The sequence below is a fragment of the Oreochromis aureus genome, linkage group 22 (genome assembly GCF_013358895.1).
Source record: "Oreochromis aureus strain Israel breed Guangdong linkage group 22, ZZ_aureus, whole genome shotgun sequence".
In the NCBI taxonomy this organism is placed as follows: Eukaryota; Metazoa; Chordata; class Actinopteri; order Cichliformes; family Cichlidae; genus Oreochromis; species Oreochromis aureus.
This window is the reverse complement of record NC_052962.1, coordinates 10,801,052-10,820,248: the sequence shown is the minus strand read 5'-3', so window position 1 is coordinate 10,820,248 and position 19,197 is coordinate 10,801,052. Positions and strand designations below refer to the sequence as shown.

Sequence of the window (19,197 nt, the reverse complement as noted above, 5' to 3'; positions counted from 1 at the left end):
ATGGCTTATTCTCAGCTGGGATACTCCTACTCCACCACGCCACAGGTACGGGTAGTATATTGTTTTGTCTTTGATGTTATTGATGAAGACCTGCGCTAAATTAGGAGGATAAATCGATTTTAACTTGTCAAAAAAAGTCCACCAACAAGTCCACACATGACTGGAGTAAATGTGACAAAATCGGCGTGTCGGTGCTTTGTTTTATTCCAGCTTTTGTTTTGCTTTTGAGAAAAAAACTGAGATTAAACATTTGCTCCTTTGTGAAAGTAAGGAGACATTTAAGCGCCAGTATACGTAACATAGTTTCTATACACACCAGATTCCCTTTCCTTTATGGATATTAATGAGTTCGTTTCATACATTTTTCCTTAGTTTCTGATGACTTCAGGCTCCCTGGCCGGTTGCTTGGAGCCGGGAACCCCCCCGTCCCACCCGGTGCTGCGCTCACCGGGCCACCAGCTCACCCCAGGAGCAGGCATCGGAGTCTACAGCGGCCCTTATCCAAAGAGCCAGAGCTATTACAACACCTGCGCTACGGACGCCACTCTCTATTCCAGAGTGAGTGTCGCACTTCACTTCTAACTCTTTATTTCTCGGCATTCCTTTCAAAGTGTTCACTTCCGGATTTTTTTTTTCTTATTAGTCTTGCCCTTAAGGTAAAAACGTGTAAAGATGGTCTCCTGTGCAGGAACATTCCTGAAAACACATAAATAAATAAAAGTGTGTTTAACCTTGATTAGGCATTCATTTCTTCAATATTTTCAGGGGCCACTAGATCACAAAGAAGGAGCTGCATCTGTGCATGTGGGGACATCTCAGACTCCTGCCTATTATCCTTATGAATACACATTTGGACAATATCCTTATGACAGATATGGGTAAGTAAACAAGAATGCTTTCACTGCTCTTAAATTAAAACATATTTTTAACATGATAACTGTAAAATATCAGTGTCAGCGTTATCATTTACTTCAGAATGATGGGGAAAAACCTGTCTGTAGCATGTTTATGGAGTCAGTGTTATACTATAATAATATTTATTATATTTATAGTATTTTATTGTAATTTACTCAAATTTAATTGGAATTTATAATACCACGTTTTACAAATATCACATTTTCTTTCCCTCTGTTCTTCACTTACTTTTGGTATGAGCTAACTGTTTATTTGATTATCATCATCTGGCTCAGTTATTCCTGCTCAGATGGCGCTTCGCGTCGTAAAAATGCCACCCGAGAGACCACCAGCACCCTGAAGGCTTGGCTGCAGGAGCACCAGAAGAACCCCTACCCCACTAAGGGGGAGAAAATAATGCTTGCCATCATCACCAGAATGACGCTTACGCAAGTGGGTTCTTGTAAAATATTTGATGTTTATTGGGAAACTTTGGTTGTGTCACATGATGTGTCTGATTCTCACCTTTTCCTCATTCCATACAAATAGTACATTTTCCCATATTTTGACCTTCCTTCTCCTCCTTTTATTACTTTAAGTTCGCTTCTGATTTCTCCTTCCTTCCCTCAGGTGTCTACGTGGTTTGCAAATGCACGGAGGAGATTGAAAAAGGAGAACAAGGTGACGTGGTCACCACGGGCTTGTAAAAGCTCAGATGACCGAGGCTGTGAAGACGACAGTGATGAAGTTGAGAAGCCACTTAAAAGTGACAAGGAGCTTCCTGGTACGCAAGTCCTAAATCAGTCTGCCAGCAAAGTTTGCTTTGTTTCATGGTTTCCCGAGCTTTGACTGTTATGCACAGACTCTTTACTGTCGGTGTCATTTGTTTTTCTCAGAGCAACAGTGCGCAGACCTACAGAGTGATCTTGAGGACTTCGACCTGCTGGAGTCCGATGCTTCTGACTGTGATCCGAAGCCACAGTTTCTACCTGAGGACAATGAAGCGAACCCAAACACAGAGCTGCCCCACGTGCATCTCGCACACAACCCAGATACACTGCACAGAAAAGAGAGACTGTCCCCTGACTGCCCCAAACTCACACCGGTCCAACACCAAAGCAGCTCCTTCTATCTTAATGCAGACCTTCGAAGCACAGACGCCAAACCCAAAATCTGGTCCATCGCTCACACTGCTGTGTCTTTGGATGCCAGCTTGCAGTCCGAGTACCCGCCGTGTATGCTGTCATCAACCGGTACTTCCTCGTCACCCGGGTATCCGACCAACATGGCACTCACCAAGACAGAAAGGCAACAGGAATCTCCGGTCGCCACACTCAGAGAATGGGTGGATGGCGTTTTCCACGGCCCTCCTTTCCAACAGCCCAAGCCGGCTGAGGTATGGAAAGGCCTAAACGAAGCTACGATAGAGAGCAGAACACCCGGACAGTCCTTTGAAATTGGGCGGTCTGCTTCAGCTTTGTAGTCCATCGACAAGCCATCGTTGGGAGAGACTGACTTAAACTCGACTTAAAGTGAAAGTCGATATTTTGACTGTGTGACTTGATCAGCTGACCGTTCACTAAAAGCCACGCCCGTTTGCCTGTTGAGGTTTCCGTTTTGTTTTAAGGCAGGACCGCCAGTTCTAGTTCAACAATTGTTTTTGCGGGCTTGAAGACAGTGGGTAAAGATTTCATGCTTAGAGTAAAATGTCAGCATCTTTACCAGCTCACAATCCAGACTGAGCCATGCTAACAAGCTTAAGTGAAAGCAGTGTCATGCCCCGTTGCACTGTTTTTCCTCGTATAGGAAATGGTTTAAAAAAGACACCACACTCTTTATATGCAGAGAATTCCTTTTACTAAAGACCCATGAACACTGCTTCAGGAAATCCGGCAGCCCGGCAGACGCGCTCTGCATAGTCACAGTTGCTAAGCTATGATTGGAAAATTGTTTTTTCTATTGAAGGACTTTAGTGAACGGTCAGTTATCGGTGTATGATCCTAATGTGGCAATTTGATATCCCCAATGCTCTCTTACAAGTTACAAACTGTTGCAAACTCCATCAATGATCAACTGTCACTGCACACTTCCCTGCTCCAAGGCTGTATGATGCACACACATGAAAAAATACAGTGTTGTACACTTGCACTATAGCCTGCACATGCACTGAGTCACAGAAATAAAAGGCGTGTTCCTTAGCATGGCAAAGTTCTCCGACTGTGCCCTTACATTAGCTGCCCGCTGTCTGGAATCAATAGTAGCATCATGTTAGCTGATATAAATCCAGTTCAGGGGAAAAGGAATATACCTCGGCAGTTTTGGATGCGCGTGCGTGTGTGTGTGTGTGTGTGTGTGTGTGTGTGTGTGTGCCACAGACAGGGTATTTGTGTGTGTTTTGAAGGAAAGAAAGGGGGAATGTGAGTGGTATTCAGCCGTGACTAATGGAAACACACAGAGGAGGGTGCTGCTAAATTGTTAAATCGATGCCACTTCCACCTCGGCTCCAGATATAGCTGCAATCAGCGATGCGTCCCTTTTCATTAGGCGGCTTTTGACTTTGTCAACCTGGGACTGCAAGAAAATCCACCACAAGCAAAATGCTTCATAAAAGCTCTTAAGTAATTTTAACTAAGTGTCACGTCTTTATCCCCTCTGGTGATTTCTTTTTCATGCAGGCAATAAATAGAAAAGATTGCTATAATAAACAGAAATCAGGCAGTTATCATTAGCCTAAATAACTTTTTTTTTTTTTTAAGAAAAAATGCGTTTTCATCAACTTTAATTATTAAAGGCACCTCCACAAATTTCACAAATAAAGCACAAGAAACAGTGAAGAGCTGTTGTCTTTTTCCTTCACCCCCCCAACAATCTTTCTGCTCATCCTGTTTTCGATTTAGGAGCAGTGATAAAGTATTTATCAGAACAGAGGAGGGATCTGCCTGGGCTTTGTATGGAATTAACCATTTCAGATTAAATAATTCAGGATGAATTCAACCGAGAATTTCATTCTGTTTCTGCTTCATAAATAAGTAAGATCTAAGATGATAAATAATGACATCTGACTTTTTATTTCTGGAAAGTTTTCTTTCTCCCGCTTGCCAGCGGTTGGGATCTTATTTTGGTAGGCTGCAGATATATCTTTCATATTTTCGCTCAAATTTTTACATTTTTCAATCCAAATTTAATGAACTAGAACAGGTACAATTTTGTTTCTGGCTTAAAAAAATCTTGAGGCAGATTTGACTTCAAAAGAAGAAGTGCTAGTGTTGTGAAGGACGCGGAATGGCAGCCAGATAAGAGGTTGGCTTTGTGCTAAGTGGGGAAAGAGATATAAGGGTATACTTGCACTCTCCCTTAGCTGTTTGAGACAAACCTTCTTCCTCTGGTAGAGAGAACGGGGAGTATGGGGAGAGGAGTATGCATTTTATCAAGTTGTGTTAACGTGACTTAGGTTTGGTTAGGAAAAGGTCCAGCTTGTTATTTTTAATACAGTATTTGTGCCTGTGTTTTTAATATATAATTTCATTAATAATTGCATACTTATTGTGAAATTCAAACAAGCAATAACACATTTATTGTCAACTAAGGGTCAGCAGAAAGAAGCTGTGACCACAGTACATTTAAAACAAGGCTAAAGGTTGGTTACTTACACATTCAACCACTGTGCAACATTAGCATTCACTGGAAGTTCACAGCCACCAAAAACTGAGCACATTACTCATTTCCTATTGTGGTCTAAAATAACTGCTAAGAAAATGATTCATCTATTTTGCTGATAAACACTACACTGTACTCACTAGCTGGTTGCAAGTTTGCCTCACTACAATTTGCTCATTTTTTTTTCTTTTTTGTTACTCAAAGTAGAACCAAAATAGTAGGCTAGAGCTATAATCTTAAAAACCAAAATCAAAGAGCTGGAAAACATTTCAAATAGTCGAGCTCTTGGAAAGTGAACAATCTGTTGGTTATAATTCTCTGTTGATTACATTAGCATAGCCCGAGTACAAAAAAAAAAAAAAGAAGTGAAGCCATCACACTTTGGTTTCTGGACTGCCTTTTTAAAGCCTTTGGTAATTTTGGTGTTACAATCCAGTTTCTTTCATTTTCTAATTTTTCTTTTAATTTAAATACATTTTAAACCACATTTGGATGACAGAGTAGCACTGGAGTGCTAATAGCTAACGCTTGGTTAGCAAGGTACTACAGTAATTCAGTGCTAGCATATTGGATGGCAGTCTGATGTTGGCTAGCAGGAAACAGCTTTCAAACTGAATGAGGAGCTGGAGAGACTGAACAACAAACATAGTGTGTCTTACGATGACTAAATGCTGAAGAAAAAACAACTGTCACTCAGATGCAGTTACAACTGATAAGATATAACTTTAAGCATAAAACAGGTTAGAGCAGGGGTGTCATACTCCAGTCCTCAAGGGCCAACATCGTGTTTGTTTTTGAGATATCCCTGCCTTACCTGCTGCTGATTACCTGCATCAGGTGTGCTTTGCCAATAAGAAGCTACAAGGGCAGGTTAGTTGGAAAACAAGCAGTACAGTGGCCCTCGACACCTGTGGGTTAGAGGACTGAACTGTGTAAATTCATCCCCCATACAATGGCTAGAAAGAACAAATTAGCTATTAGAAAAAGAATTAGCTATAGAGAACAAAGTGTTTTTTGTACATGTAAGCAAAGTTTTAATGTGTATCTGAACATTTTAAAAAAGGAGTCTATGAGGACTGACTACAGACACCATGAAACACTGATGTATCTTCCAAGTTAGGAAAACGAAGCCAATGCAGAAGTGTCTTAAATCTGCATTCTCTCTGATAGCGATGGTCCTACAGAATCTATGGGACAAAACCTTCAGCCAGAAAGTAAACACTTTCCTGCTGAGTTCATGGGCTCACTCCTTTTTGGTCAGATTTAATAAAAATAAAAAAAAAATTACCATTCTGCAAATGGTAAATGGACTGGTACTTACCACCATATAGCACTCACCACTTATAGCACCTTTCTACTCAGCTGAACACTCAGGCTTTCTAGGGCAACTCTCATTCACCCAGTGACAAACATATTCATACGGTGCTTTTATCTATTCCAAAGCACTTTCTAACATTTACTCCCGAAAAATGCATCGGGATCCAAACTAGACTATTCAGGGATTCAGCCAACAACCTTCTGATTAGCGGAAATTATAATTTACAAGTTCCAAGTAAAAATTTTCATCTGGAACGTTCAATGATATGGGATTTCCAGTTTGGAAAGTCGGAGCAGCCTCACCAACCTAAAGTTTACATTCCTAGATGGAGGCAGTGAATGCAAACAGTAGTAAAACTGTTGAACCTTTATTCTGTTGCGGATCTGTGACTTGTGGCACAGGCAGAGCATTGACTTGGCTCTATCCATGGATGTGCTGCAGCAGTCTTTTTAATCCCTCCCAAAACAAGTATTATTGTCTTTTGGTAGTGATGCTTGAATTGTTCTACCTTGGTAAGAAGTAAAAAAGGTTTTTGTGCCCGCTCTGACGTTACCATTGGAGCACACTGACTCAGGAATGATGTCACTCCTGAGTCACCTGAAGAACAATCAGACAACATCTTACTCGTACTATGTTAAAAAAAAAAAAAAAAAAAGGAGGATTATCTGCGATATGAAACTGAAATTTCATTGGCTAACAACTTGTCAATGAGGGAGTGGCTTCACGGTCAGAAAAAGAGAAAAAAGATAAAACACTCAATTTGAGGTTCCAAAAGGAAAGCAAGGTAGCTACATCAGCAAGGTAGCTACATCAGCAAGGTAGCTACATCGATCTTTTACACTGTCTATTGGACTAATTTAAATTTTTAACCCAGTCTTAAGTGGCTTTTCAAGGAACTGCAGTTATTTTTTACACTTCTATGTTAGCTTCATTTAAATAAAAAAGAAAAACAATTCACTCATAGGCCGAGCTAAAGCTAACTAAAGGTTATAAATAAATGCAAAGTTGACATTTAAAAAAATCTCAGCTTGCTTTTAACCAGTGTTCATTTTGTTGAACAATAATTTTAAGTTACAGTTGTCATCAACAACCTATTCTTCTGATAAAAGAAAAGGTTAGTTTGATTATAACTAAATAAAAATTAAGGCACAAGGACAAAAACTATGATGAAGTGTGTTGAAACTTGCAAAAGCGATTAAAAATTAAATGAAGATAATCTGGAGAGATGAGATCCAATGAGAACCAATGAAGTTGTGTAGAAAGGTGGGACTAGTTTGTAAGTGATCCAGTCAGAAATAGGTTTAGACACACACATCTGATCTGCCCCAACTAAACGGTATAACTTTTTTGCGAAACGGTACAACCAGCTCCCTGTTTTGTAAACCGTGTGGAGCAACTCTCACCAGTAAAACCAGATAAATCTTTTACACTTTATATTTTAGTCAAACAAATTAACTCTAGATTTAATCTGCTACAATTTTATGGTAACAAAAAGAATTTAGACATCTAAATTATTACAAAAATGAAATGACATTTTAGTCAGAAGAATGACTGAAGATGAAGACTTCTTTTAACGGTTAAAGTATCAAATCAGACCAAAAGTTCTTTCAAATAAATGCTTTTGGGGAGGATATTGTGTGTAAACCTAACACTGAGTGAAATCACAGTCAAAAATGTTAAAACTAGAAATGCAGCATGAATCTTTTCGTCATGACATTTCTCTTGTATCCCTTTTTTAACAGTCTGTTTTTTTCACGTTTCCCTTTTAACTGCTCCAGCTATGTCGTGTCTCCTCTTACCTCCTTCCCCAACTTATTCCCCCGTCCTCCATATTCCCTCCTCCATCTTCTCCCTCCCTCTGTCCCTCCACTTGTCTCACCTCTCCTCTGTCTGCTGTCGACACAGTCGAACGACTCAACAGCCAGTCTGACACGCAGGCCTGCTCCCTGGGCCATATAATGTGATTAAGACTCAGTGTGTTGCTGCACAGGTCGGGGAATGTTAGACTCACTGTTTACCTGTCTGTCTCACAGCACCGGGAGCTTCTGGGCTCTTTGTGTCTCGAGGGATAGTTGACACAGAGACATGTGCGAAGGGCTTTATTAGTGACCTTGGAAAGTAAGCTGCAAATGTTTTGCATTAACATGTATTGTTTGTTCATATTCTATTTCTTCTTCCCTTCACAATCGGACCCTTTTTTCACAATCACTTTTATTTTTAAAATTTCAGGTGGAATGTCTGCACAGGAAGTATTGACAACTTTAAATTACTCCTCTCTGCACCTCTTGTCTGACACCTATTTCCTTTCAACACTATGTCTCTGTTGCACACTCAAACACACACACGCAGGCATAGATATACACACACTTCTAAGTCGCTTGTGTCTTGTCACACACACTTTGGTTTTCCGGGGCTATCAAAGTGCTGAGTGCAAACTCTCTCCTCCAAAAACTGTCACATGTCGCCAGAGGTGTCTCGCTCCCTGCGGTAACCCTCTGAGCTCCTGGCACAAGAACAAGTCATTATTTCCATGGTAAAGGTCAGACGCTCTGTCACCTGACTCTAAAGTGGAGCTGAGTGGAGTCGCCCCGAGACAATGACCAAAGGTCAGTTTTCTGTTTTGACTCTCATACAGTAGGTGTAGATTTGAGGAGGACAGGCTGCTCCCAGATCTGCCTCTGAGCCCCTTTTGGTCACACTGGCTTCCAGACATGGATGCTCAGATAATTGGCTGCAGGGAGCTCCTTAATGAGCCGCGGGGTCTGTAATGTGACACATCTTCAAGGAGAAATATTTTAATAGGGCAATTACAGCGATGAGGAGGATGTTTTGTGTGGAGTGAGTGATTGTTGTGGAAGGACGCCGTGCTAAGGAATTCTGTGGCATTTAACTCCATTATCTACTGTGAGGCTCGGTGGTGGGGACATTTTCAGTGTGATTACAGTCTCATTTGAGCTTATCTTTGTCTGCATGGTCTGACCCGACACTGTAGGTCATAATATGCTTAAGGGTTATATTTCCAATTACGATCTAATATTATGGAGAAGGAAAATAGGTAAGTGGATGTAGCGTTCAATCCCGTGCTGATTTGACAGTTGGAAACTGCACCCATGAATGAGCCAGTCTGCAAATTGGTTAAATCCACCTTTGCAATCTGGAGTTCCTTGATATATATATATATATATATATATATATATATATGATGCTGAAGAATATTACATTATGCTGGAGCAGCGCATTTAAAGGCACTGAATAATGAAGCAGTGCAGTCAAACCCAGGACTAAAACACTGTGCAATTCACACGCTCAGTTTCATCTGAAGATTTTGCCCCCAGCAATGCCTCCAACCCATCCAACCACCGCCTCTGAACCACTCAGACTTACCAACCGCAAGACCAACCAGTCAGCTCTCTGACACTGACCCGGCTCGCCTGCCTCATTTTAACAGTGCACCTCTCTCCCCTTCAATCATCCACTGTGGTCTTGACTATAGATGAGGTTAACTACAGCGTAAGCCTCACTTCCAGGAGTCACCAGGGCCAATTATATCAGCCTGACAACTCTTCCCAACCTGAGCTCCATGGTGTGGAAAATGCAGTTCCACTGCCTGCATCACTGGGGACAGAACAGGCTAGTGCTGTCTGGAGCCCGAGCCAAGCGCAGGCCAATTTGGCATGCAGAGGTCTATGGAGAATAAGCCTGATGAAATATATATATGATCTTCTTCAAACATGTATTGTTCCGCGCTGCTGTGTCCTATCAGGCTGCCCCTCCACCCCCACCCCAACAGTATCCTGGCAGAGCAAGACCTTACAGCGCGGATCGTCGGGAGCCGATGGAGGAATGTTAAGGTCCTTTTAGTGCTCTTCATTGTAAACAACTGACAAAAGTCCTCTATTTATCATCTCTTTCATGTACTAAAGAAACAATCCTAACTTTGAAGCAGGTAACACTTTGGTGCAACTTACACTACTTGTATTTTCATTGATTTTAATTAGAAGTTTGCATCACCTTTCAATGCATTATATTAGAAAAAAAAATTATTTTGCTGTGTCCAAAGAAGAAAATGTAAAACTTGTCTTATTTCCTGAAAGAAAGCCCTTCAGTCTTTGTCTCCAGCCTCAGAATAAACACCCATGCAGGACTCTGCTGACCTCTGGCTGTCACAGGGTGGAACTGCATCCTATTAACCAAACGTACAGCAGCATCGGTGAATCTACAGTAAGAGCAGCAACTTATTCAGAGCTTCGCCTTCAAATCTACAAGAGAAATAATTAGAAACTGTCTGTACACATTTGACTGTCTACAAAACTTTGTGTAGTGCAGTCTTTGTCTTTATTCCAGGATGCTTAATTACAAAGAATGAACTCTCAGACAAGATATAATTTATTGACCAATATGGTGATTTACACAGAGAAGCAAAGAGGAAAAGTTTCAGTGATGATGCTTCTGCTTGAACTGCAGTCCACAGTAGCCACAAGTTCCCACTTTTGTGTCTTTATCCTGAAGACAAAAAACAAGAGCGTTTACAGTTTGGGAACATTACATTAAATGATCTTAGATCAAAACAACACTCTAAATAAAATATTACAGATTATATGTGCAGAGTCGGGCTATAGTCTCGCCAACTGTTCTACTCCAACCTACATTGTGCTTAATGAAATCATACAGAATTTGCTGAGTTTATCCATTTTAACAATGATGCCACACTGTTGGTAAAAAGTCGGGACATTGAGGAACATAAAAATGATTTATAAAGCAAAAAAAAACAAAAGAAATGATCTTCATATTATTCAAATCCTATTTAACACACTGTACACATTCAGGAAGTGAAGAGCGCAGCTGTTCTAGTTTTGAAATCCTTGCCTCTTTGTGTGACCCCTGCAACAGACTGGCAACCTGTTCAGGGCGTACCCACCGCTCTACCTGTAGCAGCTGGGATAGGATTCAGCCCCCCCCCAACCAGGAAATGGGTAAGTGGAAGAAAGACTCAGAAAGCCATGCTGTTAGAATACATGTACACTTTGTCCTGTTTAAAAGTCTGGATAGCATCGGTAGCTTATTTTTGTTTCCAGAGACGGAGCCATCTTCACTATTAGTTTATGGCCTCGTCCTGTGCCTACAGAAATGGCCAATCAGATAAAAGTCATTGTGAGATAATGGTTTTTGGTTTTTTTAGAATTACGCAACTTTTTAGTCTTTTGTTTGGTCTGTTCCAACTTTGTTCCAAAAAAAAAAAACAAAAGAAAGGGAAAAAAAAAAAAAACCCATAAAAAATGAAATTGATCAATTTCAATTTATTTTCAGATAAAATAATATTTTTCCCCGAGTTTGGATACCATCATCAATCAAATATTACACCAAATATGAAACTGAATTTCATTTACATTTTATACAGCGTCCCAACATTTTGGGAAACGGGGTTTGACAGTCTTTTGGACTCATCACTCGGCCTCAGTGCTAAATAAACTTCATCGTTCCATCTGTCTATTTTCTTTTTCTTATCCACTTCAGGGTTGTGGTTGGGCTGGAGGCTGTCCTAGCTGTCCGAGGGTGACAGGCGGCACAGAGGCATCAAGCAAACTCTACACAGAAAGGAGGATTCAGAACTAGGAGCTTCTTGCTGTGAGGCGATGGTGCCAACCATCATGCTGCCAACTTTATCAGTGCAACAGCACCTTTGTGTTTTCTGAGAACCCTCACTGCACAAAGCTGCTAGGTTTAGGAGATTCATGCTATCCGATGCCTATCCCAGTGATATGAATACCAAGACCTTGAAATAATTTTATCTTAATGGTGTCTGCAGGGTCTTACCAAGTTGATGTAGACTTTGGGGTGTCCCAGCGCTCCTCCGCCCCCATCGCAAGATACCACTCTGGCTTCGATGTCAGACACTGGCTCCTCTGCCACCAGGTTGATGGCAAAGTTCTTATTCACCTTTAAGCAACAATACAAAGCAATTGTGTAAGTACTTTCCAAAATTCGACGAGGAAGTTGCTAGGTGTGGTATGGGGACTCTGCACTGATGTGCATGTTTTTTTGTTGTTGTTGTTTTGTTTTTTTAAAGTATTTTCCAGGTGCTACTTAAAACAGCTTTTCCAAACCTCCTAGTTTTATTTTGGATGCTTACATTAATTTACTTTGCACACAGAAACACAATTATTTCGCAAAAAACAAAAACTGCCAGTCACAATTATTAACCCTCCATGATCTTCTGGCATTGACCTTTGTCTTCAGTGGGATTCAAATCAGGGCTTTGTGCAGGCCAGTCAATAACGTTCACTTTGGTCTTTTGGAGGCAGTTCTTCACCAGGAGCAACATATGTTCTGACTCGTTGTCATGTTGGAAGACAAAGCGACGACCCACATCTGACCTAAGGACGTGCTTCCAGTATGCATTAATCTTTCTCCAAGTTGTCTTTAGCATACTTCAGTCTGATTTAAAGGTGTATCTTCTGAAAAACTGAAGTTTTTTCTTGGTCTGCAACCTCGCAGTCCATTCAGGATTCTAGTGCTCATCTTCTTTGAGACTACAATTCTCAGTTCTTGATTTTGCTAAGTCATTCACACAGTTTTGGTCTTGGATCTGAAAGTCCTAGGCCCTAAACCCAGTTAGCAGGGGTTACACTAAGCTTAGCCAATAAATACACACATTAACAAATTGTCAAGAGCTTATTTCTTACCTCTTTCTGTTTGCCAACAAATCTGGCTCTCCTGTAATCATGCTCATCAAACACCTAGGAGAAAAACAAAAATTACACACAGCAGTTTACAGGCACCCTTTTATTTTGTTTATCTGTGATTTAACATTGTGGTCCTATTATGAGAACTGTTTTAAGAGCGGAACTAAATGAAACATTTATATTTATTGTATTATATTGCATATTGTGTATGCAATATAATCAGTGACCAGCATTCAAATGTCAAACATCTTATAAGCAGAGTAATTTGGAGCTGCTGGCGTCAGTAACACTATGCTAAGGTTAGCTAACAATGATTCATCGGGTAAAATAACAGTAACACAGAGGCAGTTTTCAGTTCACCTGTCCGGTGTGAGTGATGGGCTCGCCGGTATTGGAAACATCTACACTATAACGATGAGCAGGTACAGCAGAAAGCTTCAAAGGCGAAACAAGCAGCTTAACATTTTTACTGAAGGACAGAACTCTGCCCACTGTGGCCGCCATGTTTACAACAACCTGCTTTCCCAGACTGCCTCGCAAAGGACGCTTATACCGTAATTTAATTTCGCCCCGAGTCTTGCTTTTCAGGCTCAAAGAACCTTTACCGGTGGCAAGCCTTCGGCAAGGTGCATTTATTTATTTTGACATATATTATAAAATTTTAAATAGTTCAAATTTAAAAAGACGGAATCGGAGACTGTTAGTATGGAGGAGGGGGTGTGTTCTCCCACAAAACTAGCGAGAGGAAACTGCCTGAAAGGCAAAAATAAGGGCTTCACTATCCTCTCATACACCGGAAGCTGTTGTATGTACTTGAAGCAAGAAAGCAGTGTGGTTCTTGTTGTGGCGATTAACACGTACTTACAGGGGCATAACCCCATGAATTCAACCTTCTAGTGATTTCTGAAAGGTTTGTTTGTGTTGTTTGACTTTGTAATGTTTTCTGCGCAAGACTGTGTGAATGCTTATTTAGCCTAGTGCTAGCAGGTCAGCTCTGACATGCTCGTCTCCTTGGCCGTTACATAGCTATGCTGTGTGGACACCGGGTGGTAATCTTTACATGTACAGAGTTTTCTTGTACAAGGAAGGTAGTAGCCTTTAAATATATCATTTTTTAAAGGCCCATGGAAGAATTTATTAAATTGGTGTGTAGCTGGTTAATGTTTCACGTACTAGGCCTCATGAGTAGTGCTTATTCTGCAATATGTTGCTAACTGTATTAAAAAAAACATGTTAATATAATTACTTTTGTTTGCCCCAGTTTGTTCATCTCCAATAGTATTAGAACGTTTTTCAAGGCGGTGTATTGTGCTTTTTGTTATTTCCTCTCATTTATGTCGGGTTGCAATGGGTGATGCTTGTGTCAAAAAGGCCGAAGTTTCAAATAAAGAAGTCGGCATATGTGCAAGAATTTACTGTGAGCCAAAAAACTCAAATTTCATACTTTTTTTTTCCTACTCTAAACGTTGTATGAGGTCAGTTAGGACAGGTATTCCAAATGTGGTCATCTTAGGCACGCAGCTCCGCCTCCTGTCAAAACTTTAGGTTTGTGAGGGGCAGCCAATTAGAAGAGTGCGGGCTCAAAGGGAGGGGCAAGGGAGCCAAAACGGGATGTTTCATACGGATGAGAAACTAATGACCCACAGGATAGGTCCGCATGAATTAATGTTTTGTGATTTTGTGTGACAGTTTGATTCCCAATGAAATGTCACAAAAACGATGAACAGGTACCAGTCACACCTTCCCAGACTAAGATGACCTCTTTGGATGCCCTGTTTCACCTGACCAAAAGATTTCAATGCACTTATTTTAAACAGATGGTGAATCCACCCAATTAAGAACCTGGAGCTTCAATAACTGTTACATTTTCAATAGTTTTTGCTTGATGAATGGCTAATACTTGCCTAGTGAAAAACTTAACTAATCTTTTCAGCTCTGCATCACAACATGAAGAACTAAAAAATATCTATTTTGGAATTCTCTTTGCAGCTTTTCCGCCATGGCCCCCCTCCTGCTGAAGCATCTGGCTACCTCCCTAGCTAGGCAAGTGGCCCAGATGAGCCAGTGGCGTCTGACCTTCTCTTCACCGGCAGCCTTTGTTCACAGATCTCTCTTTACGCTCAGCGGCGGTTCTCGTGCATTTCTCCCATCATCGGCCAGCGTCAGCTCCATCCAGCTCCCTTCTTCTGGCTTCCCGGCTCGGCGTGAAACCTCTCTGTTGGGACAGTGCCGGCACGTTCCCTGCGTACAGCCCTCTGCGGGAATGAAAACCAAAACTGCCCTGAAGAGGCGCTGCAAGGACTGCTTCTTTGTTATAAGGAGGGGACGTTTGTTTGTGTTCTGCAAGACAAATCCAAGACACAAGCAGAGGCAGGGCTGAAGTGATGTACGAGCGTGGGGGTGACTGCACCCAAGGCGTGGATATTTACGAAAACTGTGCTGAAGTAATAAATTGCTTGGCTGAAAAATACTTTGAAATCTTCTCACCTCTCTTCTGTTCCTCTCTTAACAACAAAAAAGACACATTTTTTACGCATACTGAGCAAAACTCTTGAGCCGCCCTGTGTTTTTGCATATTTTGATTCCAAAGCTAGGTGGGTTTTTTTGGCTTTTTTTGGCTTTTAAAAAGAAAATGTGGTCTTGAGCGATAGTTACCAGGCTTTGTGAAGGTCTTTCAAAAGTTTTTCTTTAGACAGTGGCCTCTTTTTCACTTATTTTCAGTCCAGTTCTTGTACCTGACCATTTTCTGGTACCTATCATTCAACCATTAAAAATGCACAAGTGTTGCTTCTATAGCAGGCAACTTAGCAAAGAAACTGTAAACTGTGTCTTTAGGCACTTTGTTACTGGCAGCCTGTTTCAAAAGAGATAATTACTTCTCACTTTTTTTAGGGTAAGTGACTCAACTAAAGAAATGAGAAGTAATTTTGTCTCAACTTGACTCAATTCATCTTGAGTCTATTAAAAAATGCCAACGATAACAAAGTTTTACAGGAGTAGAATAGTATTTTTGCATCAACAAGGTCTGAAGCAGCGTGGGATCATCCTGATGGAGAACAGAACGAAACGTAGCCAACATCCAAAGAAGAGCTTTAAATGTCCTTCAAGAAGCCTGGAGAACTATTCCTAATGACTAAATAAAGCCATGACAAGAAAGCTGACCTAAAAGAGTTCAGGTTGTGTTGAAGAATAAACATGGTCATACCAAGTATCGATTTTAAAGCTTGCGAGGATTGAACAAACAATGTTATTCCCTTATATACTGTATTTACATTTATTTTTGAACCTATTTCCCATTTTTTTTTCCAAACAAAATATAAATCAATGAGAGTTTGCTCAAGACATTTGCACAGTACTATAGATAGATACATAGATACTCAATGGCCACTTTATTAGGTAGAGTGATTCAGCTGTAGATGGTCAGAAAATCTCATAGCAGCAAGTAGTGATGTAGAGATTGTCAAGATGACCTGGTTGTTGGTCCCAGACGGGTTGGTCAGAGTATTTCAGAAACTGCGGTCCACTAACAATTTCCCTTACTAGGGTTTACAGAGAATGAAAAAAGACCAAATATCCAGTGAGCAGCAGGGTGAAAATGGCTTGCTGATGCCAGAGGTCAACAGAGAGGGTCAGACCCCTAATAGGAGGATAAAACGGTAACACCCAGGTATACAGGAGAGCATTTTTAAATACACAGTAAAGTCTGACCTTGAACTAGATGGGCTACAGCAGCAGAAGCCCACATCAAGTGCCACTCCTCATCTAAGAGCAGGAAACTGAGACTACAATTCACATAGAATCATGAAAATGAGACAACAGAAGATTGGAAAATGTTGCCAGGTCTGATTAGTCTTCATTTCTGCTGCAACATTTGGATAGTGCGGTCAGAATTCAGCATAAACAAAATAAAACCATGGCCCCATCCTGGTTCTGTCTGGCAGTGACGGTGTGAGAGATGTTTTCTTGGACTCTTAAGTATAAATACCACAACCCACCCAGTGCAGTACATTATGTAAAAATCATTAAAAATACAAACAAAATAAAAAAAAACAGGAAGATTTGTGCACTAGGTTTTTCTATGTTCTTTAAAATCAGGACCCAAATATTCTGACCAAAACTTCCACCACCGTCTTGTTTTAAAAAATCTCCAAAACAAAAAAGACAAATCTTTTGAACAAATGAACACTGCACAGCATGCACTGACTGATAACAAGGTATTTTTTTATGAAGACAATTTAAAATGATCATTTATTTTTTAAATGCAATAGAATTAACCAGTTAACACCTACACTGGCATTGAAAACCCATTTATGGTTACACTTACTGACATTTAGCACCCCCCCAAAAGACAAATACAAATGTTTGAGGAGGACTAAAATCCATTACACACATCCCAGCCTTTGCACATAAAATAAAAAACAGTGCAAACCGTACAAACTGCAAGTGTTAAAAATCTCTGCCAAACAATGCTGGTTATTCAGCTGCGAGGGCTCTCCAGAGGTCAGTGTGCAGTGTGTGAGCAACATATAGATATTTCATGTATTTGTTTGGACAAATTTGCAATATTTAAGTCACTTTTTTATTTTTATGGCGGCCAATAACAGGAAGAAGATGGGGACTTTGATTTTTGATCAAAACTGTTTGTGTTGTTTTTATATGAAAAAGTATTTTTTAAAAAAAATCTGTCAGTATGCAAATGTTCATGCCTTTTTTTCTTGCATTTTGAACAATCCTGGTTTATATTATGACCAATCTACTGCAATGTCGCTCCTTTTATGACCTTTATGGTTGCTTCCAGCAGGATAACACACCGTGTCACAAAGCTCAAATCATGTCAAATTGGTTTCTTGAACAGTGAGTTCAATGTATTCAAACAGCTTCCACAGTCACCAGATCTCAACCAACAGAGCACCTTTGGGATGTGGTGGAACTGAAGTTTCTAACAACATCAGACTGAGTTCCATCATTCTTCCACAAGAGGGAGCCAAAGTGTGCATCATGGACGGTCGCTTTTCAAACTCCCAGTCACATTCAAAACTTTGGGCAAATTCTCTGCCACTGTATGTTTACTAAAGGCCAGAAAAGGGGCCATGCAGAGAAACGCTCTGACTGACTGCAACACTCAGTCCCAAAGTGCCGAAGAAACCAAACTGGTTGAAAGATGTTTGGCAACAAACACTGAGTGTACGCTGGCTTTGCTCGAATAGTTTCCTAAAGGTTAATATTTGCTGATGGAGGATCAGGGATTCAGAAAACGTGTGTACATGCACATATATTATTTGAACACTTCTAATTTCGCGAAAGCACAGCAGGAAGGTTTGATCCAGTGTTTGGGACCATCCAATGGCTTTCCACTAAAGCATTTGGTCAAAGAAACACAGATTAAATGATTCCTTTGTTTCTGTGTGAGCTGTGGAAGGTTATCAAATAGGTAAGTCTGAGTTCACCTGGCACACTCAGCTAGTCATTGCTGTGGGCCAGTAAACGAGTCTTAATGCAAAGCTGGAGGGAAAAAAAAAACAGTCAGCCACAGGATACAATGTAAATCAGCCATCTGTGGCTTTGAGGATCAACAGAGTCTGATTACACGGGCATTTGCTGGCATGTAGAAAATAAAAGACAGCAGAAATGGATGGGTGGATCAAATAGAGACGGAGGAAACAGGACTTCAAACGCCTACTGGACTTCATTGAAGGCAAATCACCCGAAGCATCTCAGAGGCACATTCCACAGCTAGTGAGACCGTGCTGTGTGCGAGCATCTGCAAGTGACTATTTCAAACGTCCCTACAGCAGGTTCAGGTTCTTAGAAAAGAATGAGCTCAGATTTCTTTCGCCGCCGTGATTATGATTATCAATTTGCTTTTGATAACTGACCAAATAAATGAATATGCTACAATCTCTTGCACATCACTTCATCTAGATCATACCACTAACTTCTTAGTTCTTTACTGAAGCAACCGCCGCTCGATAATCTGGCTAACATGTTGGTGGTCCTCAAAGAAGCAGTGGCTTTGATTCTCAATACTCTTCTAATCAAAATCATGTTGGTGTATTAGTTTTAGTAGAGATAATGTGCAATATCTGTTTTATACTGGTAAAGAGCCTGTAGTCAACATAATTTATGAACGTGTTATATATGAAAATAAAGAAACTACCTGTTTTGCAAGTATATTTATGACTCTTTGTGTTTGTATCTACGTTATAATCAATCCAGTCCTTTTTGGCAACTTAAAATATCTTTATAGAACTATTACGTCATATTTGTTGCAATTGCTGTCCTCTTAACGAGATCTCACTTGAAAAAGGACGTTGTTTTTTTTAAATGTGAGACTGATTTAAAGGAAAATACTGTTTTCATTCATGCGAGATATGCTTGGCAGATTATAGGCCTCGTTTACAACAGTTTAAATATTTATATATTATTTTTGGCAATCACCGGACATTTTTTGGCGTAACTCAGAGTCTTCTGTTATAGATTGCCGATAATAAGAAGGCAGATTTGTCAAATTTGATTGCCCTGCACTGTCGTTGCTTTCAAAGTAAAAGCTTCAACACGACGGTATACACAACAGGCTCGATTATACGTGTGAGCTTCCAGCTTAAAAGGCTAAAAAAAGCAATGATTTTTTTTCATGTGCGTTAA

At 40.4% G+C, this 19,197-nt stretch overlaps 3 protein-coding genes across 3 annotated transcripts; 2 read left to right on the top strand and 1 right to left on the bottom strand.

The window, feature by feature from the left end:
- On the top strand, positions 1 to 3,102 carry irx4b (iroquois homeobox 4b). The gene is made up of 6 exons (XM_031741743.2): positions 1 to 45; positions 373 to 558; positions 766 to 878; positions 1,191 to 1,347; positions 1,525 to 1,678; positions 1,791 to 3,102. The coding sequence occupies exons 1-6, from the start codon at positions 1 to 3 to the stop codon at positions 2,375 to 2,377; spliced, it is 1,242 nt and encodes a 413-aa protein (XP_031597603.1). The 3' UTR covers positions 2,378 to 3,102.
- A 7,135-nt stretch (positions 3,103 to 10,237) lies between these two features.
- On the bottom strand, positions 10,238 to 13,096 carry ndufs6 (NADH:ubiquinone oxidoreductase subunit S6). The gene is made up of 4 exons (XM_031741744.2): positions 12,913 to 13,096; positions 12,553 to 12,606; positions 11,684 to 11,806; positions 10,238 to 10,372 (listed from the first exon to the last, which is right to left on the bottom strand). The coding sequence occupies exons 1-4, from the start codon at positions 13,054 to 13,056 to the stop codon at positions 10,304 to 10,306; spliced, it is 390 nt and encodes a 129-aa protein (XP_031597604.1). The 5' UTR covers positions 13,057 to 13,096; the 3' UTR covers positions 10,238 to 10,303.
- A 1,455-nt stretch (positions 13,097 to 14,551) lies between these two features.
- Positions 14,552 to 14,932, top strand: mrpl36 (mitochondrial ribosomal protein L36). The gene has a single exon (XM_031741742.1). The coding sequence runs from the start codon at positions 14,552 to 14,554 to the stop codon at positions 14,930 to 14,932; it is 381 nt and encodes a 126-aa protein (XP_031597602.1).
- The last annotated feature ends 4,265 nt before the right edge of the window (positions 14,933 to 19,197 follow it).